The following is a 23,015-nucleotide window of genomic DNA, read 5'->3' as shown; positions in this document are numbered from 1 at the left end:
AAAATTCTATAATATACTCCCAGAGACTTTAGAAATTACTACAGCCTAATTTTAGTACATAACTTGCCTAAGGTGACCCTAAAAAGTTCATCTTACATACCCAAAGACTAGGTAGAGTGTGACCTAATGCCTTTGCAATGATTCATAGATGTCATGAACTGTTTTATTTTTGAGCATATGCAAAAAAGTGGCATACACTCTCAATTAGCCAAGCCCAGCCTGCTTGAATAGCCCACATCAAATTTATGCATATTAGAAGTATCATAATATATAAAAATTTGTTAAATTGCATACCTCTTATTTGCTAAATTCCTTCTCTGGCAGCACACAAAATATCACCTACAATCAACCACCCAGAATTTTAGTATGTAATGGAAGTTTTAAGGTGACAGAGGTTTAAATAATGACCTACAGATTTATAATTAGGAAAAAAAATGAATAAACCCCCTTTTTTTCTGCCTAGATCACAAGATTACAATGTGACTTCTCTACATTTGGGTTTTATACATTTATCTTCAAAACCTCAATTCTGCCTGGCAATTGAGAAATTCACTTAATCAATGTTTAAAAAGAACAAGGGAAAAAAGAGACCTAGAAAAACAGCCACAAACCCACACTGTTTAAATGATTTATAAATTTCCACATTATATGATCTTGAAAACCTCTTATGAATTTAGCCTTTGACAGCCAAGTGAAGAAAGTATTTGTCCTCATACAAATCATGGACACACTGGTCTATAAACACCTTAAAGTCAGTTTCAGGTTTTTTGAACTTTAATCCCCATCTGTTACCACAGCATCTGGTATGGAGTAGGTACTTAATTGACGTTGTCTGAATAAATGAAGTCAAGGAATCAAGAGGGCAGCCCAAGAATTCCAAGTGTTTCCTATAAGAAAGTTCCTCCCTGCCTCCAAACATCTATAGGCAAGAATCAAGAGCCCTGGGAAAAAAAAAAAAAAAAACAGGGGTATGTGGAGAGGGAGCCCTGGAAATCCACAGCCTTTGGATACAACTGCTCTTCCACTGGATTCCACAACACCAATAGCAAAAATAGAGAGAGAGGCCTAGAACTCTTATGTGCTCCTGATTAAGGCCCCATTCCTCTCTTCTAACACTCACCACTGAAATCTGCCCTGAAATCATCAGGACTAAACCTCATTATACTCTCTATCCCTGTTTAAGGAGTCCACCACCACAAGGAATCCAGGACTTGATCTTCATCCTTCAATTCATAGATCTCTACACTTCTCCCCACCCACCCTCCCACCCAAGTACCTGTCAGCTTTTCTAGATCTGTGCTCATCTTCTCTGAATAATCCTTTTATATTTTTGTTCTCACTAAAACCTGGCTTTCCCTATTCCCTCAGGAGACTGCATTCCCTGCAGCCCTCTCAAGTGTCAAGGATAGAAAAAGGATATAATAAAAGAATGGGCTATATTATATTACATATTTTATTCTAAAGGATATATCCTAAAGGATAAAATAAAAAGAAGGGGAATCTGAAAAAAAATAACTGAGAATATCATGAGATATAGAAAACTTCGGTGAATCTCAGTTTTATTAATACAAAGATAATAGCAGAATTAGTGTCCTATAGTTGGTGACAACAACACTGAATTTTCCTGATTTCAAATACTGTTCCTTTATCTTTTCTTGGAAATAAATTTACAAGCTAAGAAATAAAAAGCATCCTTTTTCAGCCAAAAGACTGAATCTTTGGCTGCGAAAATACCGTCAGCTTACCTTACTATAAGATGAAAAGATCTGTTAGTTTATTTCCCTAGTTTAGTGAAATACAAGAACCTCGTGTTACCTTCAGCCACACACACTCCACCAATTAGTCATCTGGCCTACTTAGCAAACTCCTCTTTTAAAATGCAAATATTGCTCTAGGGGTTGCCTACTGATCATTCAGGCAGACTCTGAAGAGAACTACCCAGACCAGAAATTGTGATTACCTAACCTCTAGCTAGAGGATACTAAGAACAAGAATTTCTACTACGGAAATGGAGGAGGGCATAATTTTGGTGCATAGATACAGAGATAATAATCATTCAGTCTGAATTTCAAGTCTTCTGTATAATTAACAGGCCATTTATATCAACTTCTAGTTGGAAAAATTAGGTTACTTCTATTGGAGCACTCTGACAAACATTACTGAGGGAGACAGCTGGGAAGGTAAGAAAATCTAAAATCACCTATTTTGATTAAAGCTCCTAGTTTAGTGCTTGGAATATCATGCAAATATGGTTTATACTATATAGTCTATGTGATTCAGTAAAAGACTCACTATATTAACAAATTAACATATCACTCATTTATTCAAACAATTGTTGATCTACTATGTGTCACTGTAGTAGGCACTCCTAAAATAGAAATGAAAAAATAACACAACTTTTTTTCCTTCCTGGAATTTACAGTTTCAAGAGAGAAAAGGAATAAGAGATAAATTTTAACACAATAGTTAAACACAAAAATGTATGTGATACACCAAGCTGAGTGCCAGACAAATAAGAATGTACTCACATAAATTATACTTACTCTCACTACCAGGTAGAAAAAGTTCAGAGAGAAATATGCCAAGGAAATATAAAGTCAAAAAATTGGTTATTTGTTTCATTACTCATTCATTTAAACATTTGTAATGAGTCTCTATGCCTAGATATTGAGAATGCTAAAATAAATAAGAAACCACAATCCCTGACTTGAGAACTCACAAACAGACAAAAACAATCCATTGTGCTAAGTGCAACAAGAGGGAGCAAACATAATCACTACGGGACCAGAAGTTCCAAAGAGAGGCAGAAGAGGAAGAGTAGAAAAAAGTTATGTCTGAATTATTTCATAACAAATTAAGATGGAAAAAGTTGAAGAAGCCTTGGCTTAGAAATGAGACGTAGGCTAGTTCTTAAAGGAACCAGTCAAACAACTGCAAAGAGCACTCCCATCTCAAGGTCTTTTCACTTGCTGTCCCTCTGACTGGAGGTCAGGTGACTGATATTCATGCGGCTCACTTCTTATTTCATTCAGATCCCTGATCAAATACAACCTCCCCTTGAGAGGCCTTTTCTGGCATTCTATTTAAGGTAGTACCTTATGTCACTCTCTATTCCCTTATCCTGCTTTATTGCTCTTTCTAGCTCTTATCACCATCTGACATTATATTTATTATCTATTTGTTCTTGTTGGTATCCCTTACTAGAAATATTAACCTCTGGGGCCAGTGACTTTATCTTTCTTGTTTACCACATATCCACAGTACCAAGAGCAATGCTTCACAGAGAGTAGGTACTCAAGATTTGTGGAATGAATGAAGCAAAGGAGAGGAAAACGAATTCAGGCACAACAAGAAACATGAATCGTTTAAGAAAGGTATGAGAAATGGGCCATGGTTAGGTGTTCTTGACCAATAATAAAGATAACAGCAAATATTTATATTTATTAAGGACTTACTATGGGGCAGTGCACAATTCTCAGCACATTACTTGTATTATTTAATCTTCACAACTGTAGGCACTCATTCACAGTTTACATATGAAGAATCTGAGACACTGAGAGATTAAATGACTGGCTCAAATTCACAGAGCTAGGAAATAGAACCGGAATTCCAAGCCATTCAGTATAATGCCAGAAAGCACAGAAAACTGACAACTTCTCTAAGCTGTTTCCTCACATTAAAAAATAAAACACCAACTATAAACAATCCGCAAATCCTACATGTTTCATAGACTTAAAACCCTATATATAGTTTTACTCATCAGTAGCATTATTAGTTCTTTTAACACGAACTATGTTTATCATGCATAAGGCTAAGTAAACTCTCCTCCCCAGAGTTCGATTCTGATACAGAGTATGTCTAGAGTGCGGTCTGGAATTCGCATTTCTAACAAATCCTCAAGTGATCTTTTGGTACAGGGACCACCCTCAAGAACCACTGAGCTACAAAACCAAAGAAAAATGTGAATTAAAGTCCTTTCAAATCATACTAGGTTTCCTGAACAATCAATCAATAGCTCAACAAGGTACCTTCAAGGTACTTAACACACACATACAAAAACCTATAGGACAGGAAGCTCAAAGAAAGTCTCTTAACAATGAAACAATTTTTAAACATTTAAAAAAAATCAGTAGCTCTAGTGCTTTTTGAAAATGCTTAATGACTCATGTTTTTAAATTCAGAGGTAGTCAATTTTTTTCACTAATTTGGACACATGGAGAATTTTAAAACTAGGACTAGAAATTAACTCAATGAATTTACAATTTACAAAATATACTTCCCCCTCAACCTAGCCTCATGATGAAAGAAAAGCTGTAATTTGTACCTAAAAACTATTTGATTTTTAACTCTTTTAAATATTTAGCCAACATGTACAGTACACAAATTATGTCAATTATATACCTATTAAATTAAGTTTTGTCTATCTTAATCTTTGAATAATCAGTACTGCTAAAATTCCTATACTAAAATAAGGAAGAAATTAGTGGTAAAAACTGTACCAGTATAAAGGAGAAAACTTGCCAAGCAGAGATAAACCAGGACATTTCAAGCCAATCTGACTCTCAGTAGAGTCAATAGAGTTAAGCTTTTGAACTGTTCTGAAGTGCCAGATGGTCCAGAATATCCACCCCCAGATCTTACAAGGTCCTAAATAAAAGTGTACAAGGACAAAAAAAAGAAAAAAGAAAAAAGAAAAACCGAAACAGAACAGAACATAGGGAACAGATACTAAGAATGAAGCAACCCAGTTTGCAAAGAATGAAAACCATACGCAAACCAAAATATTTGAATCTTCTTCAAATTCACTACTTTTAAAGCCAATTCCTATGCCAAGTGAGCTCTGGGAAACTATAAATGACCTCTGCAACCAAATTAGACATACTCATCTAATTCCTTAGCAATATTTTTGAGATTATTGCTCCTATCTGAGTAAATTACTGTTGCTGCCTGCTTTGCCATTCAAGATCATAAAAATAAAAACTAAACAAAAATCACCCAAGTTTGATTTCAAAACTCAAAGGTATACAAAGAAAAATATTTCAATTATGTAGAAAATTCCACACACAGCTCTAAAGAAAAGAATTCAGCAAAAAAGCACATCAACAGTTGTCTGCAAATAGAAAAAACTCAAAAGACAATAAAAAAGAAAATCAAAGAAAACAATAAAATAACAAAAAAAGCTGTTTGCAACATCATTAATTATAAATGATACATATAAAATACCTTCATACATAAGGGCTTGATTAAGTAAACAATGGAATCCCAGTCAATTAAAACAGTCTAAAGATATAAAAGATGCTTGTGAAGACCACATGGGAAAGCACCTATGTTAAGTCAGAGAAAGCAGAATATAAAATTATACATTTATACAAATGTGTGAGTGTGAATGTGTGAACAAACACATTTAAAAAAAAAAAAACATGTCGAGGGAAAAAAATTAAAAGTAAAAAACTAAAATTTAAAGAGGGTAAGTGGTGATCCATGCTTTTTCTGCTATTTTTCTGCATTTTCCAAGTTTTCTTTAATGAGTAAAGAATTATGGAAATGAAAAAAACATTTAAAATATTTATATGAATTCTGCTTATCAGCATCAATAATAATCATAGCACTTCTATCTACAGAATGTCTCCTATATTACAGCAACATATATACATCATCCACAAGAAAATGGAAGTTTAGAGAGCTTAAGTAACTTGCCATGGTCATCCACAGAAAATACAAGTGGCAGAGCCAGAATTCAAAACCAGGTTTGTCTTATACTAAATCCAGTGTTCTTACTATGTAAAACTTCTCAGAGTATCCCTGGGATGAGAATCTCGACACTGCTAAAAAAAAAAAAAGATAACAATCTTTTACATACTATTTTAGGGTAGGTCACAGATCCTCTGAAGCCCGTCCTTCTAAATGGCCTTAACCACCTTCTTAATTGCCTATGCTGTAGGTTAAAAATTCTTGCTTTATTACATAGAATATAAAAAGCAGGGATTAAATCATAAGAAAATGGGTATTATATTCCCCCAGTGTGGACCCTATGCACCACAATAAAATTTGACTTGAATCAAATGTTCCTGTGGCTTTGTGATGGACTTTTAGGTATAATATTAAATGACATCTACAGTATCAACTCTGGGCACTCTAAAGCAACAACAAAATTTAAAGACTAACTTATCACAAAAATTTCATCATAATCGCAGATACTCCCACAGCACCCCAGTGCCCCTTACGTTCTATCATCCTTCATCTTAGTATTTATCACACCAGAAAGTCAGTGTTTATCCCCCTAAAAGACAAAAGGCTACTTCAGAGCAAGGATCTGGGCCATATTCTCTTTATATGTCCAAGATCTAACACAGTGGTAACATACAGGAAGCATTCAGTAAATGTTTTCTGAATTAAAAGAGGAATAATCAGCAGTAATGGAAGCAACTTTATGCATATAAGTTCCAAATTTTTAAAATATGCATAGTGTAGGAAAACATCTTCAAGACCTTGTATTAGGCAGCCACCTCCTAGACTTGACACCCAAAGCACAAGCAACAAAAGAAAAAATAGATAAATAGGAACTCCCCAAAAAGGTAAAGAGGCAGCCAACTCAATGGGAAAAAGTTTTTGGAAACCATGTATATGACAAAAGACTGATATCTTGCATATATAAAGAAATACTACAACTCAATGACGATAGTTCAGACAGCCCAATTATAAAATGGGCAAAAGATATGAAAAGACACTTCTCTGAAGAGGAAATACAAATGGCCAAGAAACACATGAAAAAATGTTCAGCTTCACTAGCTATTAGAGATGCAAATTAAGACCACAATGAGAAACCATCTCATACCAATTAGAATGGCTGCCATTAAACAAACAGGAAACAACAAATGCTGGAGGGGATGTGGAGAAATTGGAAGTCATATTCATTGTTGATGGGACTGTATAATGGCTCAGCCACTCTGGAATTCAGTCTGGCAGTTCCTTAGAAAACTAGATATAGAGTTACCATTCGATCCAGCAATTGCACTTCTCGGTATATACCCGGAAGATCGGAAAGCAGTGACACGAACAGATATCTGCACGCCAATGTTCATAGCAGCATTATTCACAATTGCCAAGAGATGGAAACAACCCAAATGTCCTTCAACAGAAGAGTGGATAAATAAAATGTGGTATATACACACGATGGACTACTACATGGCAGTAAGAAGGAACGATGTCGTGAAACATATGACAATATGGATGAACCTTGAAGACATAATGCTGAGTGAAATAAGCCAGGCACAAAAAGACAAATATTATATGCTACCACTAATGTGAACTTTGAAAAATGTAAAACAAATGGTTTATAATGTAAAATGTAGGGGAACTAGCGATAGAGAGTAATTAAGGAAGGGGGAACAATAATCCAAGAAGAACAGATAAGCTATCGTGGGTAAATTTAACGTTCTGGGAATGCCCAGGAATGACTATGGTCTGTTAATTTCTGATGGGTATAGTAGGAATAAGTTCACAGAAATGTTGCTGTATTAGGTTACTTTCTTGGGGTAGAGTGGGAACATGTTGGAAGTAAAGTAGTTAGCTTAGGTTAGTTGTCTTTTTCTTACTCCCTTGTTATGGTCTCTTTGAAATGTTCTTTTATGGTATGTTTTTTTTAATTATTTTTTAATTATTTTTTATTTTTCATACAGTTAATTTAAAAAAAAAAAAAAGGAAAAAAATATGCAGAGCCCCCTTGAGGAGCTGGTGAAGAATGCAGGGGTGTTGGCCTGCCCCATCTCGATGGTTGCTGGTGTGCTCACAGACATAGGGGACTGGTGGTTTGATGGGTTGAGCCCTCTACCACAGGATTTGCCCTTGGGAAGACTGTTGCTGCAAAGGAGAGGCTAGGCCTCCCTATAATTGTGCCTAAGAGCCTCCTCCCGAATGCCTCTTTGTTGCTCAGATGTGGCCCTCTCTCTCTAGCTAACCCAACTTGGCAGGTGAAATCACTGACCTCCCCCCTACGTGGGATCAAACACCCAGGGGAGTGAATCTCCCTGGCAACGTGAAATATGACTCCTGGGGAAGAATATAGACCCAGCATCGTGGGATGGAGAACATCTTCTTGACCAAAAGGGGGATGTGAATGGAAATGAAATAAACTTCAGTGGCAGAGAGATTCCAAAAGGAGCCGAGAGGTCACTCTGGTGGGCACTCTTACGCACAATATAGACGACCCTTTTTAGGTTCTAATGAATTGCGGTGGCTGGTGGTAGATACCTGAAACTATCAAACTACAACCCAGAACCCACGAATCTTGAAGACAATTGTATAAAAATGTAGCTTATGAAGGGTGACAACGGGATTGGGAAAGCCATAAGGACCACACTCCCCTTTGTCTAGTTTATGGATGGATGAATAGAAAAATAGGGGAAGGAAACAAACAAACAGACAGACAGACAAAGGCACCCAGTGTTCTTTTTTACTTTAATTGCTCTTTTTCACTTTAATTATTATTATTATTATTTTTGTGTGTGTGGTAATGAAGGTGTCAGGGATTGATTTTGGTGATGAATGTACAACTATGTAATGGTACTGTGAACAATCGAATGTACAATTTGTTTTGTATGACTGCGTGGTATGTGAATATATCTCAATAAAATGAATATTAAAAAAATGTGCATAATGATATACCTATGCTGTACCTACAGAATACAAAATGGAATGCAGTTACCAGTTATCCTTGGTATCAGCCATCTATCAAACTTCTAAGTATAACATCTCAAAAAACCAACAGCCCTATAAATAACTAAAATCTATCAATTATAAATATTTGACTGGTGATGCAGGTGGTTACTATCATTAATAGCTACTACCATTTAAGCTATACCCGGGCATTTATATTCATTATTTCACATAAACTTCACAACAAATTCTGCAGAGTAAGTTTCTCCTCATTTTATAGGTTAAAAAAAAGAGAGAGAGACTAAGAAACTTAGATATACTCATCTAATTCCTTTTTCAAGAAAAAATTTAAACCTAAGACAATCTGACTTCCAAGCTTAATATCTTCCATTATTTGATGCTAGCTCAGATTTCTGGAGCATCAGAAATCTTTAGAACTAGTGGTTCTAGGTTTCATTTAATAGAATTTGTTTCTCAGGAAACTTTTCTCTGAAACATGGTATCATCTCTAACAATAAAATACTGAAAGAACTCCAGGTCCAAACAATGATGTCCAAGAAAATATTAGCTTAAAAATAAATATTGGCATGATGTACACTAACCTAGACAGGCTTTGGTTTTCCTGAATAATAAACTCCCAGAGACCACAAAATTTAAAACTACCTTCTATCATGTCTACAAACACCCTCCACTATAACTCTTTGTAACAATCATTTTCTAGGAATGAAGTCTATGCAATGGTAAGTTGATTTTCACATAAGAGTATGCAGCCTCAAATATGAATGTGTTAATTATCGTTATGATTATTGCTTTTATCCCAATACTGACCTCTCTGATCCTCACTTTCCTCCCTCACACCCTTTCTCATCCTCTCATATACACACATACCCTACTCTGAATAATTCGTCTCCTTTTATATTATCAGTATGTATCATACTGATCATATGAATGTTTATTTTCATCCCTAAATATGACTGAAATGCTCTCAGAGACTATTTACAGAAGTGGCATGGAAAAGGAGCTTGGAGAACAGATGTGCCCAGGTTCACATCTCAATTCTACGAATTACTACCAGCAAACCCTAAACAAATAGTAGAGAACATAAATTCCTACTTATAGAAAGGTTGTGGAAATTAAGTGAAATAATATATGTAAATCACCTAAAGGTATCTAGCGCTTATTAGGAATTCAATAAATAGTCCCCTCTCAAAAGAAGCTTAAGAATGTTTTTCTTCCAGGATCTCTGCATTCATACTTGGCCACTAGATAGAAGTGCTCCACAACTATAAGACAGCATTTAAAAAGGCAGAGAAATCACAAATATTAAGTCCATGATTTCAAGATTTCTTACCATTTAAGTTTTTTAAGCTCAATATCTATGCATAATTAGTCATTCAAAGCTCATAGCAAGTTTAGAAATAAAATGATGAAGATAAGCTATCCCCTCTTCCCATCCCTATCCCAAGAAAGTACTTACCTCTTTATCTCCTACATGCCCTAGAGGATCACAAAAAGCATACACCTAGACCAGTAGTTCTCAACCAGGGATGGACTGTCTCCCAAGAAACATTTGGCAATGCCTGGAGATATTTTTGATTGTCATGACCAGGGAGGTATTATTAGTATCTTACAGAAAAGGATGCTGCTATATATCCCACAGTGCACACAACAGTCCCCTACAACAAAGAATTTTCCAGCCCAAAATGTCAAAAGTGACGAGGATGAGAAACCCTGATCTGAAGAAACACAAATATGGTAATATATATATTCTATAAAAGCTTTCTCCCAAAAAAGTATGTTTATTTAAGATACAAAAAGGAATAAGCAGCTTGATTACTTCAGATGGGAAACTCCTACTACCATTAAATTCTCATTACAAAATCCCCAGCCCAAAAAGGGAAGGAAGTGTGTCCTATTTTTCTTTGTATATTTGTATCACATAAAAAAACAAGTTTTAAAAAGAGCCTTTGGAACACCGATGTTTATGGTGACATTATTCACATTTGCTAAAAGGTGGAAGCAACCCAAGTGTCCATCAACAGATGAATGAACAAAATGTGGTATATACATAAAACGGAATATTGTTCATGCATAAAAATGAATAAAGGCCTGATATATGCTACAACATGGATGAACTTTGAAGGCATCATGCTTAGTGAAATAAGCCAGACACAAAAGGCCAAACAATGTATAATCTCACTTATGTAAAATATTCAGAAAATGGAACTTCATATTCAAAGACTAGAATACAGGTTACCAGTGGCCAGGATGGGGTGGGGAATGGGGAGTCAATGCTTAATTGGTACAGAATTTCTGCTTGGGATGATGAATAATTTTGGTAATGGATGGTGGTGACTGTAGCACAACACTGTGAATGTACTTAAGACCACCGTATTGTACACTTGAAAGTGGTTAAAATGGGAAATTTTAAGTTATAATTATGTTACCAAAATAACAAAACAAAAACCGTAGAACTGTATAAACAAAGAGTGAACCTTAAAGTAAATTGTGGACTATAGTTAATAGTATAATTATAATAATATTTTTTCATCAACTGCAACAGAAGTACCACACTAATGCAAAGTGTTAATAATACAGAAAAAGGGGGACGGATGGCTGGGGAATGTGGGAACTCTGTACTTGCCACACGATTTTTCTATAAACCAACAAGTGCTCTAATACAAATTTTTTTAAACAAAAAAAAAGAGCCCCAGCCTCTACTTTTTAAAGCGCACCTCTAATTCTTTTGAACGCATTATTTATATCACAAAGATACGTTTCTTCTACCTCAGTATGATTTACTTTTGTATAAAATACTCACAAGTTTGCATTTATGTGATAGGAAAGTACAGAGCATGAGGCAGGGCATGAGGTCAACTTTTAACAAACTAGGGAACTACAAGGGATTGCTAAAGAAAACTAATATTTACTGAAAGCCACATATATGTTAGATCCTTTTCCATTCATAACCTCATTTCATAATCACAACACACCTAAGAGGTATGGATCATTTATTTCCACTACACAAATAAGTAACTGAGGCTAAGAGGTTAAGTAACTTGCTCAAGATTACACAGCTATTCTGAGGCAGAACCCCTCTCTCAGGTTTATTTTCTACCTCTGGCCCTGAAGTTTAAAAAGCTAGATTTGACAGAATTTCTAAGACACAAGACTAAGTTTAAATATATAAAACTTAAATATTTCTACATAAACAAAATAAGTCATAAACAAAACTTTTTAAAAGAGAAAAAAATATTGCAAAGAATTTTGAAGGGAAGAAAAAAAAATGGCAGGGGGGCCAAAATTCCTAATCATATCAAGAGTTCTTACAAATCAGTAAAAAGACTTTCACTTTTTGGCAAAAGTGCTAAACAGGCAATTTACAAGGAAGAAATTGGAATAATTTCTAAAGAAATGAAAATAAGTTCAATCTTAGCCATAATTAAATGACAAATTAAAATAATGAAATATAATTTTTATGTATCAGATTGACAATGATCAAAAAGTTGAACAAGACACTATATGCTGATGAAGCTGTGGAAAAAAAGGCACTATTGCTTGTTGGTACAACCTTTCTGAATGCAAACTAGCAGTATCTATCCAAATTAAAAATATTCTTTAACTCAGCAATTACATCCACTAGAAACTAATCCAGACACCTGTGCACAAAGACATATATAGGAATATTCACTGCAGCATTGTTGGTAATAACAAAAGATTGGGAACAACATAAATGCCCATCATTAGGTAGCTAGTTAAATAAATTATAATCTATCTGTATAAAGTTAACACCTTGATGTTTTATAAATAATGGGGGCGATCTATATGTACTGGTATAGAAAAATCTCCCCTGTTTATCAACTGCAACAGAAGTACCACACTAATGCAAAGTGTTAATAATACAGAAAACGGGATGGATGGCTGGGGAATGTGGGAACTGTACTTTCCACATGATTTTTCTATAAACCTACAAGTGCTCTAATACAAATTTTTTTTTTTAAAAAAAAAAGAGCCCCACCTCTACTTTTTAAACTGCACCTCTAATTGTTTTGAACGCATTATTTACATCACAAAGATAACGTTTCTTCTACCTCAGTATGGTTTACTTTTGTATAAAATACTCACAAGTTTGCATTTATGTGATAGGAAAGTACAGAGCATGAGGCAGGGCATGAGGTCAACTTTTAACAAATTAGGGAACTACAAGGGATTGCTAAAGAAAAAAGCCACATATATGTTAAGCCAAAAAATATTAATAAGTTGCAAAACAACATGCAGCTGGCAAGAAAGGCTGCTTCTGGGAAGGGGCTTAAGGGCCTAGAGCTAGAAGGAGACTTTTCACTGGAACTGTTCAAATTTTTTAAAAAGTGGATTATGTTAGTTCTTCTATTTACCGACTATAAAACTGAAACAAGTCACAAATTCTGAGGTTCAGTATCCTCGTCTGAAATGTTAATAGCCTACCTATTGTGAAGATCAAACAAGAGAGCATAAAATGTTTTGTAAATTATAAAGCAGCACACAAAATTATAAATTAGTCCTCTGAACGTATTCTCCAAATGAATTACAATTATTATTATTATTATACCTCTGACCAATTTCTCCAAAGCCAAAGATAAGTATATTTAAGGTCAAACCTGAGTGTAAATGCAATCTTAGAAAAGATTTTACTTTTATCCATGGTTATTGATTTCAATTTAAATGAGTAGATTTGCATAAAAGATATATAGAAATGTAAAATCAGCTAAAATATATTATTATATCATCTTTTTTAACTTTTTCTGATACAGAAAGAAAACAAGTTCACTACAGAAATCTTTAGAAAATACAGATTTTAAAACTAAAACCACAATATTATAAAATCTTGGATGTTTTTCTTGTCTAAATAAAAATTTCCCACTTTACTGTAATACAGCATTCAAATTACATATAATAAAAACATGGAACTGTACAACACAGTGAAAAAAATTACATATAACATTCCTTAGATAATTATGAGCTCCCAATAAATACCATTTTTAATGAAGGCATAATATTCTATCTTGATGATGAGGGTTCAACTGCTTTAAAATAAGATTTCAGCATATGAGTTTGCCTAACTGCCAAGACTAACTTCTCATTTATTGTCTCTACCAATTCTCTAAGTAATCAGATCTCTGCCTCTCTCAAGCCATCTTCCTGCTTTTGGTTGCCAGAGTTCCAACTGTATTAAGTCCCAAACTCACACAAAAAGAACATAAAGCCTTTTTAAAATTCCTTGAAGAGCGAGTAAAATACCTTAGATTGAACCACTAAAATTAGACTATTAGAGACAGGAGATTTAGAACAATGATTCATTGCTAAAGATGCTCCATCTTTTTCTACTACATGTTAGTTATTAGGGTTCTGTCTGCCAATAGAGTGAAAACCAAGGAACGTACTCTTAGGTTATTCCTGGGAGACTTTCTATTAGAGAAACCCAACTGTTCCTAATTAATTTTGAGTATGACATCTCCTCCCAAATGCTGAACATTCCAAGCCATTTTTGAGAATGGTTAGCTATCTCTCAAGGAAGTGCAGATTTCCTGAATATACTGGACTGTAACTTCAGGCAAAAAAGAAAAATACCATTAATGTGCCTTGCCCACAGTAGGAACTCAACTATCTGCCATATTGCATAAATGCTCCTTTTCTGCTTCTAAGAACATGTTATAATCTTCAAACTCTGTCCTGTATTTGCTGACATCATTGTTAAACCAGACCTCAAAGGTGATACATTTATTAGCACACGTTGTGTCCTTTTTGACAAAGTGAAACTGAAAAAAACAGAGACTGAAATCATGGGCAATTTTTTTCCCTAATTTACAAATTTTTTGTAATGCAGTTATATCACTCTTGCAATTTATCATTTGTTGTTTTAGACCATTTACTAAGATTATTTTCTTTATTAAGTCCCAATTTAAGGTTTTTTTATTATTAAAAAAGAACCTTTGCGAAAATAGAACGAGAACTTCAGCATAAAGCTGAACTACTGAAAGATTATTTAAAATACTCCTACCACACCACATTTCAATAAAATAAAATATCATGAAGAACTAACTGCACACCCACCATTCTCTCGTCAAAATACCATGAAAGACACTGGAGAGAGATTCAAGGAGGTAAAAAGACATGGTTTCCATCCTCAAGTAGCTTACTACCTAATTAGGATGTCAGATCACATACTGAAAAAGAGAATCAAAAATTCAAGGAAGCACTGGACGTGCTGAGCATCTAGTACAAAGAAAAATATAGTGAAATATAATGAAAAAATTTTGAAGTCGTACAAACTTTGGCTCAAATCTTAGATCTATCACCTATTAGCTTAGGTAACTTACTTCCCTCACTTGGAAAGTGGAACTGTTGTTAGATGAAGTGAAGTAAAATTCCTACTGTATAATAACACCCAAATGGAAGCTGATGGTATTATTGTTATTATTACGGATACGGGGCTTAAGAGGAAAAGGTGGGCAACAGGAAAAGTTTATAAAGACAGAAAGTGGCATCCTTTTTGTATTCTACCACCATAGCAAAAATCACAAAACTTTTCTCACTCAAGTTTTATTTCTTTGACAAGAAGAAAACAGAACATCTAGGGAAGACAATTGAAATTATAAAAGAAAATCCTAAAGCTGTAGAGCACTAAATACCCTGAGAAAGTCACCACTGTATCTACAAGTCACAGAATACGAACTATAAAACAAAAATGTTAGAGTTAGAAGGTCCTTAGATCAGCTAGTTCAAACCCCCTTACTAAAATGTAAACTCCATGGGGACAATGATTGTCATCTATTTTGTTCACTAGCATATCCTCAGTTGGCAAACGTGCAAATGGAACTAACATCTCATTACTCTAATATTCTATCCTCTCTAGAAGCTAGAATACAATTTATTTTGGTTTGGGGGCTAGGAAATTGGAGGGTTGGGTGGCAAGCACGGGAAGAGGAAGAAAGGCATAAATTAAAATATTTTTCACATTTTTTCCCAGAATTGTCAGTTTTGCTTAATTGATAAAGGCAGAAAATTATAAACAAGACAATCCCAATACAGTGTCTAGCATATAATACTTAAATATTTGTTGAATAAATGAATCTACCTCAAAATCCATCATTATCTCATAACCAGAGGCAGAAACTAATTTCACTGTCTGTTTGATCTGTCACAGAGTCTTTTAGAATTTTCAGTTACTCTTATGACAAACATTTACTAATCATTTTCTTCACGATGGGCACTAGGGAGAGAGATGAATTAAAAGATTTCCCTGCCCTGGAGGATCTCTCACTCCAGTGTGCCTATGTGTTAAGGGAGGGATGCAGGAGGGAGGCAGAGGGTGATATAAACATATCGATAATGAATGTGAGACCAGGTTGCATTGTTATCACAGATTAAGCAGTTAAACTCCAGCAGTTAAAAAAAAATTTTTAATTAAATTAAAAAACCACAAATCTGCAAAGTTCTACAATAACAAGGAGGCACATTAAGGTACATTAACAATTGGAAAGGTTTTTTTTTTTTTTTTATTCATTTTGAGATATATTCACATACCATGCAGTCATACAAAACAAAGCGTACAATTAATTTTTGACATTTTCATTACCACACAAAAATAATAATAAAAATTAAAGTGAAAAAGAACAATCAAAATAAAAAAGAACCCTGGGTGCCTTTTTGTTTGTTTGTTTTTCCTTCCCCCATTTTGCTACTCATCCATCTATACACTAGACAAAGGGGAGTGTGGTCCATTTGGTGGAAAGGTTCTTTTTACTGTGCCTTTACAATGTATGTTATTGCCTTTCAATATGTCTTAAAATCAAAATATTCTAAATTGATTTATTTGAATTACTGATATAAATGAACCACTCGTATATGTTTTCTCATCATTGAGCCACAGAAGGACAATACTTGTTCCTAATTCAGCATTTACTCTGGGTACATGTTAACTCCTAAACATATAACTACAAGAACATAATTAACTTACTTAAATGACTACAAAACTGACAAGAGCCTGAAACATATTGCCAAAGATGAATGATAGTAAAGAGAAATTTAAAACATACTATTACCCAGGTAGAGACTAAAGTTTACACACAACTGAGAAACAAATCTATAAAAGTCTTCAAAGAACGAAAGTATCAGAGGAGAAAACTCCTGCCGGAATTGGCCAAGAAAGCCAGAGCAGCAGCCTGCCAACAGGGAATCTTGTTTAATGCAAGTCACTAACTCTACTCATAGAAAGTTAACACCCAAAAGTCAATCTGCCATTTCAAGATGGGCACTAGGGAGAGAGATGAATTAAAAGATTTCCTCAAAATTGAGATTCAGGCAGGCCATTCCAAAGAGAAATAAGACCAAGACTCAAACCATGCTATCTTCCTGCTATCTGTTCTTCCCTGCCATCTGCTTATCAAATCAGGAAAACCAACACTAAACAAGGAAATAAAAAGACTTCACTTACGAGACTGATATTTCCTACAAACTGAAGTTTGTAATTTCACCTGCAGCACATGTTCATTAGTGACTCCTTGTTCCTAGGAGAAGATATTTTTCACTAGGTCTCTACTACTAGCCTTTTGTTCATACACAGAAGATCCTACTGCCCAAACGTATGCCCTTATCCCATTTGTTATTAGGCACCAACAAATCCAGGCCAAGGAGACTACAAGGTGGCAGCAAGATTCCACAAGGCGGCTGGAAGGGTGGGATGGGAAGTATATGGCCACCAGCCCTGAAGAGAACAAACTGAAGAGGTGAGGCTGGGACGTTTTGGTCAGAGGGGAAGGGAGGGACTGACAGGTACTTGTCACCTCATAATTGGCTTTCTTTACAGAGAGGAAGGAACCAGGTTCCCAGAGTAAGTGATGTCGGGAGGTCTTCTGTGAAGCACAAGGACTGGGCTCTGAAGGAAGTGAAAACACCTTAAGAACAGGTTTTGGTGAAGATTCCCCAGAGCAAGTGATCTCTGTGGACGTTCCCAGGACCAAGACTGGTGGAACCACAAGCATGTTCATGGCTGTTTCCCTGTTGTACGCTTGGACAGAAAGCGTACTTGGCAGGGATGGAAGTGGACTTGGGAAGGAAAAGACTCGAAATCGGGGGTCCGACCCAGAAGAGAAACCTGATCAGGAGGGGCAGAGGCTGAACTCAATAAAGGTGGCAGAGTGAGTAATTTGGTAGGATGAGGCTGACTGAAGAAAACTGCTAGGGAGAGGCGTGTTTTCATTGGACTCCAGTGGGAAAAGGCCGCCTTCGAGGGGAAAGACTAGTTTTGAGGGGGCCTGTGCGTCGGGAAAGTAATTCTGAGGCGGGAAGCGCGCTGCCTTGCCGAGAAGGCGAGCCTCGTGCGGGATGAGGGCTGAACCAGGGGGTCAGGATGGTCCGCGCGAGCTCAATACGGAGCTCACCTGGGCGTGCGTCTGGCCTGGAAGAAAGAAACTTACTGGGTACGTGAAAGCTGACTGGAGTGAGAGGGGCTGGGCACGGGCTGACCAGAGCGAGGAAACAGTTCACTCAGCAGCCGCGCGCAGGGGCCGGCCGGGGAGGCGCCGGCGGATCCCGGGCGGAGTCGCGGCTGCCGCGGAGGAGCTACCGGCTCGGGATGGCGCCCTCCCCCAGTCACTCGCACGCTCCTTCTCGTAAACACCGGCCGCCCCGCCTGCGAGCCGAGCGAAGCTGCCCGGGTCGGCGAGCTTTAGGGCAGTAAGGGAAGGGGTATGGAGCCAACGGACAGGCCAGGAGCACCGGGCGGGTGGCGTTACCTGTGTCAGCGAGAGTTGGGCCGCCGCAGCCATGGTGTTTCCATCATGCACGGAAGGGGAAGGAAGGACTGGCGGACGGGGGACTCGGGGCGGGGAGGAGGCGGAGGGAGCAGCCAGAGGCGAGGCCCGAGCGGGAGGGCGGGCGTCTCCCCTAACTTCGACAACTTCCCTCCTCATGCCCGCCCCGCCCCGCCTGGCCCCGCCCGCCCTGCGCCGGCCGCGGCGGTGCCCAAACATCGGCTCTGGAGTTTAAGCCGCCGGACCGGAACCTGCCGGCTGGACTGCCTCGGAAAACCCGGCGCGGATAAGAAATTAAGGCGGACGGGGCTGCGGACGGTGAGGGAAATCCTGATTGTCCCGTGATCTTTGGGATGGTCACCTGCCTACTCTGGAGCTTTTGCTTCTGAAAAATGGGAGAAATTATACCCACAGTCCAGGTTACTTGTGGGCTAAATGAGATAATGGTAAATAATAACAGCACATTGTATGTGCCAGCCTCTGCCAGGCGCTTTATTTTTAAATTGTATGAATGAGGGAACTGAGACACAAATAAGTATCTGGCCTAAGATCATATACCTGAGCAGATAGCTGGATTAGAATCAAGGTCTGACTCCAGAATCTTTCATTCAACTATCTACTATTGGAGTGTGATAGTCACTCCCTTCCCAAGTCAAAATCTAAGTGTAAGGGGGAAGGGATACTTTCCTTGCCTGCTGCCTGCCACACTTGGATTGTCCAATAAAAGAGCACTGGGGCCTGCTTTGGTGCTTTCAAAGCCTTCTGACTCTTCCTATAGTCCACCTGGAAAACTCCTCCTCATTCCTCAAGATACAACTCAAGGCTCTAGAAAGTGTCTCCTGATCTCCTCAAGTCATAGTTACACAAGCTCCTCTTCTGTGCAGCATTTCTTCTCCTCTTAGGAAGTCATCATCACCAGAATGACTATTTACATCTGCTAGACTGTGAGCTCCTCAATGGCAAGGACTGTTTCTCATATATTTCTGGGTCCTCAGAACTTAGCATGTAGTAGATGGTCAATGAGTGTCTGCATGCCTTAGTCTCTGCCTACATTAAACATAAGACATCCTATACTTTCTCATGCTGCCACCTTCAGTTGGAACAACCAACTGGTTATTTGAAAACCTCATCTTCAAAGTCTTGGCTTATAAGCTACCTCCTTCAAGAAGCCTTCTGGGAACTCCCCGCCCTACCTCTTAATTATTCTGTTATGATCTTTTTACATTCTGCTTTGTTTTTAAGAGTTAGCTGTGGGCTTCTCTACACCCCACTAGACTGTAAACTCCTTGAGGACAGAGTGTCAATTCTCTACTACATCCCCCTCAGTTTAGCCCAGCACAGAATAGGTTTCAATAAATGTTTTTGCCCAGAACTGGTCTCCCTTTCTCAGTCACAGTGGCTTCCCAAGACAACAAACCACAACTCTCTCAAGCCCACATCCCTGATACCATTATCATAGCAGTCCTCATTTGACACACTAGGAGGGCCAACTGAACAAACCCATGATGGAGCTGACACCACGTAAGTTTTTAGAACTTTTCCACCACAAGCAAACCATCTTAGAAATGCCCCCCAGGGACTCCTGACTCTTCTCAGACCCCTTCCAACAAGGTCCAGCCATTAAGAGTGAACAATAAAGTCTGTTGAACAACCGCTTATTCAAGAGAGTCTCCCTTAGCCTCTTTGCTGTTATTCTTTTTACCTCCAGGGTGAAGCAGAGACATTGTTTTAAATGACTCTACTTGGGTACCTTTATCAGATAGAACCACAACTGATGTCTCTATAGGAACTTTCTATTTCACTTTGTGGGAACCCGGGGCCCAGGGCATTCCCCAGGGGCCTTGAAGACTGCACACAGCAGTGTGACCTAGGTCAGTTAAGGTTTGATTTTTCTCCTTGTAAAATCAGGTGCTAAATGTAACCTATACCAAAACCACCTCCTCCCTGAGACTCCCTGAGATACTGTTATCTACAAGATAATCAATAGTCCTCCGCTCCTCCCTGTTGATTACAATCAGTCCCTCCCTACATTGCAAGACCTACAAGACACCCTGTCCCCCATCCCACCCCCCTGCTCCTGCCTTATGCTCTCATACCCTTATAACCACTTATTCAAACCCCCCCCCCCCCCCAAAGTACGGAGTATCTTCACATTGAGCACTGAACTCACCACCATTCAGAGAAGCTCCTGAATTCAGGGCAATGTGACTCAACTTCCCACCCTGTAGGGAAGCACCATAATAAAAACTCATGTTTCAGAACATGCCCAGTGCTTTCTTTAGTCCTTTGGCTGCAAAAGCTTTCTTGGGCCATGACACATGTTATTACATTTGCACTCCCCAACCACCTTAGACGGTAGTGATCTTCATACCCATTTTACAGATGAGGGAACTGGGGGTAACAGAGGTTAAAGTGATTTACCCAAAGTCACACTGCTAATAAGGAGTGTAATGTAGTGGAAAAGCAGTGTAGTTTGATACCATGAGCTGATGACTGTATACTTTGGATGGTTTCTATGGTGTGTGAATATATCTCATTAAAATTGCTTTAAAAAAAAAAAAAGCAGTGTAGAGTAGTGGAAAAAAATGACACTCAGGTATCAGAAACACTCAGGTTTCAATTCTGGCTCTACTATTTACTAGCTGTATGACACTAAATTCATTGTGAAGATAAATGAGATAACATATAGGAGAGTGCCTAAAGCTGTAGGTACACAAATTTGGTTAAGAAATCTGAAAGTCATAAAGCAACTTGATTTTGGGAGTGCAATTTCACTTGCTATTCAAGAACACTCCTCCAAACCATGTAAGATACAAGATGTTATTCTGGGTGGATTGAGTGGAGTCCCTGGTGTACATACTCCTAGAAATGGAGTGTGGGGTGGTAAAGAGAATATTGAAGTCACTTAGTATGTGACTTCAGACAGACCATTTAACTTATCCAAACCTCAGTTTCTCATATATGAAAATTAGCAGATCAGTATGGACATTTTTGAGGAAATCTAAGAAATTATTATTGTTGTTATTATTATTATGCAAGTTATAGTAAGTAAAAAATGTCACCTTAGATTTTGTACAGTATTCATCTTCACAGTTTATAAATGTTTTTACATACAGCATCTAGTACAACTCCTGGCATCTAGTAGTTGTGGCAAAAGTGTTAAACTGAACTGGACACATAATCTCATGTGAAATTATTTGGATCCCCATTTCATAGATGAGAAAACCAAGGAAAGACTTTTATAACTAAGTATATTTGTCTTTTATAACTGTTTAAGAAAGGATCACTGAAAGCAGGTTTAGGCCTTGGGAAGGGAAGGGAAGGGGAGGGGAGGGGAGGGGAAAGAAAGACGGAGAGAGGGGAGGAAGGGAGGGAGGGAGGGAGAGGGAGAGAAGAAGGAGGAGGAGGAAGGGAGGGAGGAAGAAAGAAAGAAAATGAAGGGAAAGAAAGAGAGGAAGGAAGGGAGAGAGGGAGGGAGGAAAAAAAATTTTCAGGCCCTCCATAAAGGACGACTAGCTAAAAATAGTATGGGATTTGCCCCAGACCCCCTTCCCACCAACAATTTGTGCCAGCAGCCTTCTCCCTTCCTTAGTTCTGGATTAAATCAATAACTTGAAATGTAGTGGGGGATAGGAGCAGGTCTGCAGGGATGGGAGAGATGGTGCAAATTCTCAAAAAGGCCTAAACATCTGGGACTGGATTTTTTAAACTGACATACCAATGATAGCTGGCAAATGTATGTCCCAGATCTCATCAAAGCACTAGGTCATATCCCAAATCTATTTTAGGATAGTAAAATGTAGCTAATGGAAGATATGTTATGATCTAATTCATTGTAACAAGAATGAGCTTCCAAGAACAGACTAAAAAGACTTACCTGTTTTTTCTAGGGCACCTTAAAGCCTCTGGATCTCTAAGCCTCTGATTCCCCAGGTATACATTATAGAGAATACCTACCTTGTAGGATGGTGTAAGGATTAGAAACAAAGCATAAAGGGCTTATCAAAAAGTCTGGCCTAACTCAGTGTTCTTTTTTACTTTAATTGCTCTTTTTCACTTTAATTATTATTCTTGTTATTTTTGTGTGTGTGGTAATAAAGGTGTCAGGGATTGATTTTGGTGATGAATGTACAACTATGTAATGGTACTGTGAACAATCGAATGTATGATTTGTTTTGTATGACTGTGTGGTATGTGAATATATCTCAAGAAAATGAACATTAAAAAAAAGAAGTCTGGCCTAGAATAGATTGTTTAACAAGCTCAATAACAGTACCATTTTTCAAGATCACCCTTTAACTCTTCACCCCTCAGTCAACTAAGTCAGTTTTGTGGATACATTGGTTACAACAAAGACTTGTTTTGAGTAGCTGACATGTGTATGCCTGTCATTGGAATGATAGTGTTCCCTAGTCAGTCAATTTCTGCTTTTATACATCAGTGTCTTATGAGTTAAATCTGGATATTAATAACTATCAATTGCTGCTTTCATGGGTATTTAATTTAATCCTCACAACACCATGATAGAGTTTGTTATTACTCTTGTTTTACAGAAGAGGAATTTGTTCA

At 37.4% G+C, this 23,015-nt stretch overlaps 1 protein-coding gene across 3 annotated transcripts in view; it reads right to left on the bottom strand.

Moving 5' to 3' along the window:
* The window catches only part of EPS15 (epidermal growth factor receptor pathway substrate 15), a 209,658-nt gene extending 191,103 nt beyond the window's left edge, over positions 1 to 18,555 (bottom strand). The window contains exon 1 of one of the 3 annotated variants that reach the window (XM_037827251.1): positions 18,429 to 18,555. In XM_037827251.1, the coding sequence (XP_037683179.1) occupies positions 18,429 to 18,461 (33 nt within the window). In that variant the 5' untranslated portion in view covers positions 18,462 to 18,555. The remainder of the gene's footprint in view (positions 1 to 18,428) is intronic. The other 2 variants (XM_037827249.1, XM_037827250.1) reach the window with 2 other exon arrangements.
* Positions 18,556 to 23,015: the final 4,460 nt, after the last annotated feature.

The sequence above is a fragment of the Choloepus didactylus genome, chromosome 2 (genome assembly GCF_015220235.1).
Source record: "Choloepus didactylus isolate mChoDid1 chromosome 2, mChoDid1.pri, whole genome shotgun sequence".
NCBI classification, from domain to species: Eukaryota; Metazoa; Chordata; class Mammalia; order Pilosa; family Megalonychidae; genus Choloepus; species Choloepus didactylus.
The sequence above is the reverse complement of the archived record's forward strand: the minus strand, read 5'-3'. Positions and strand labels throughout refer to the sequence as shown.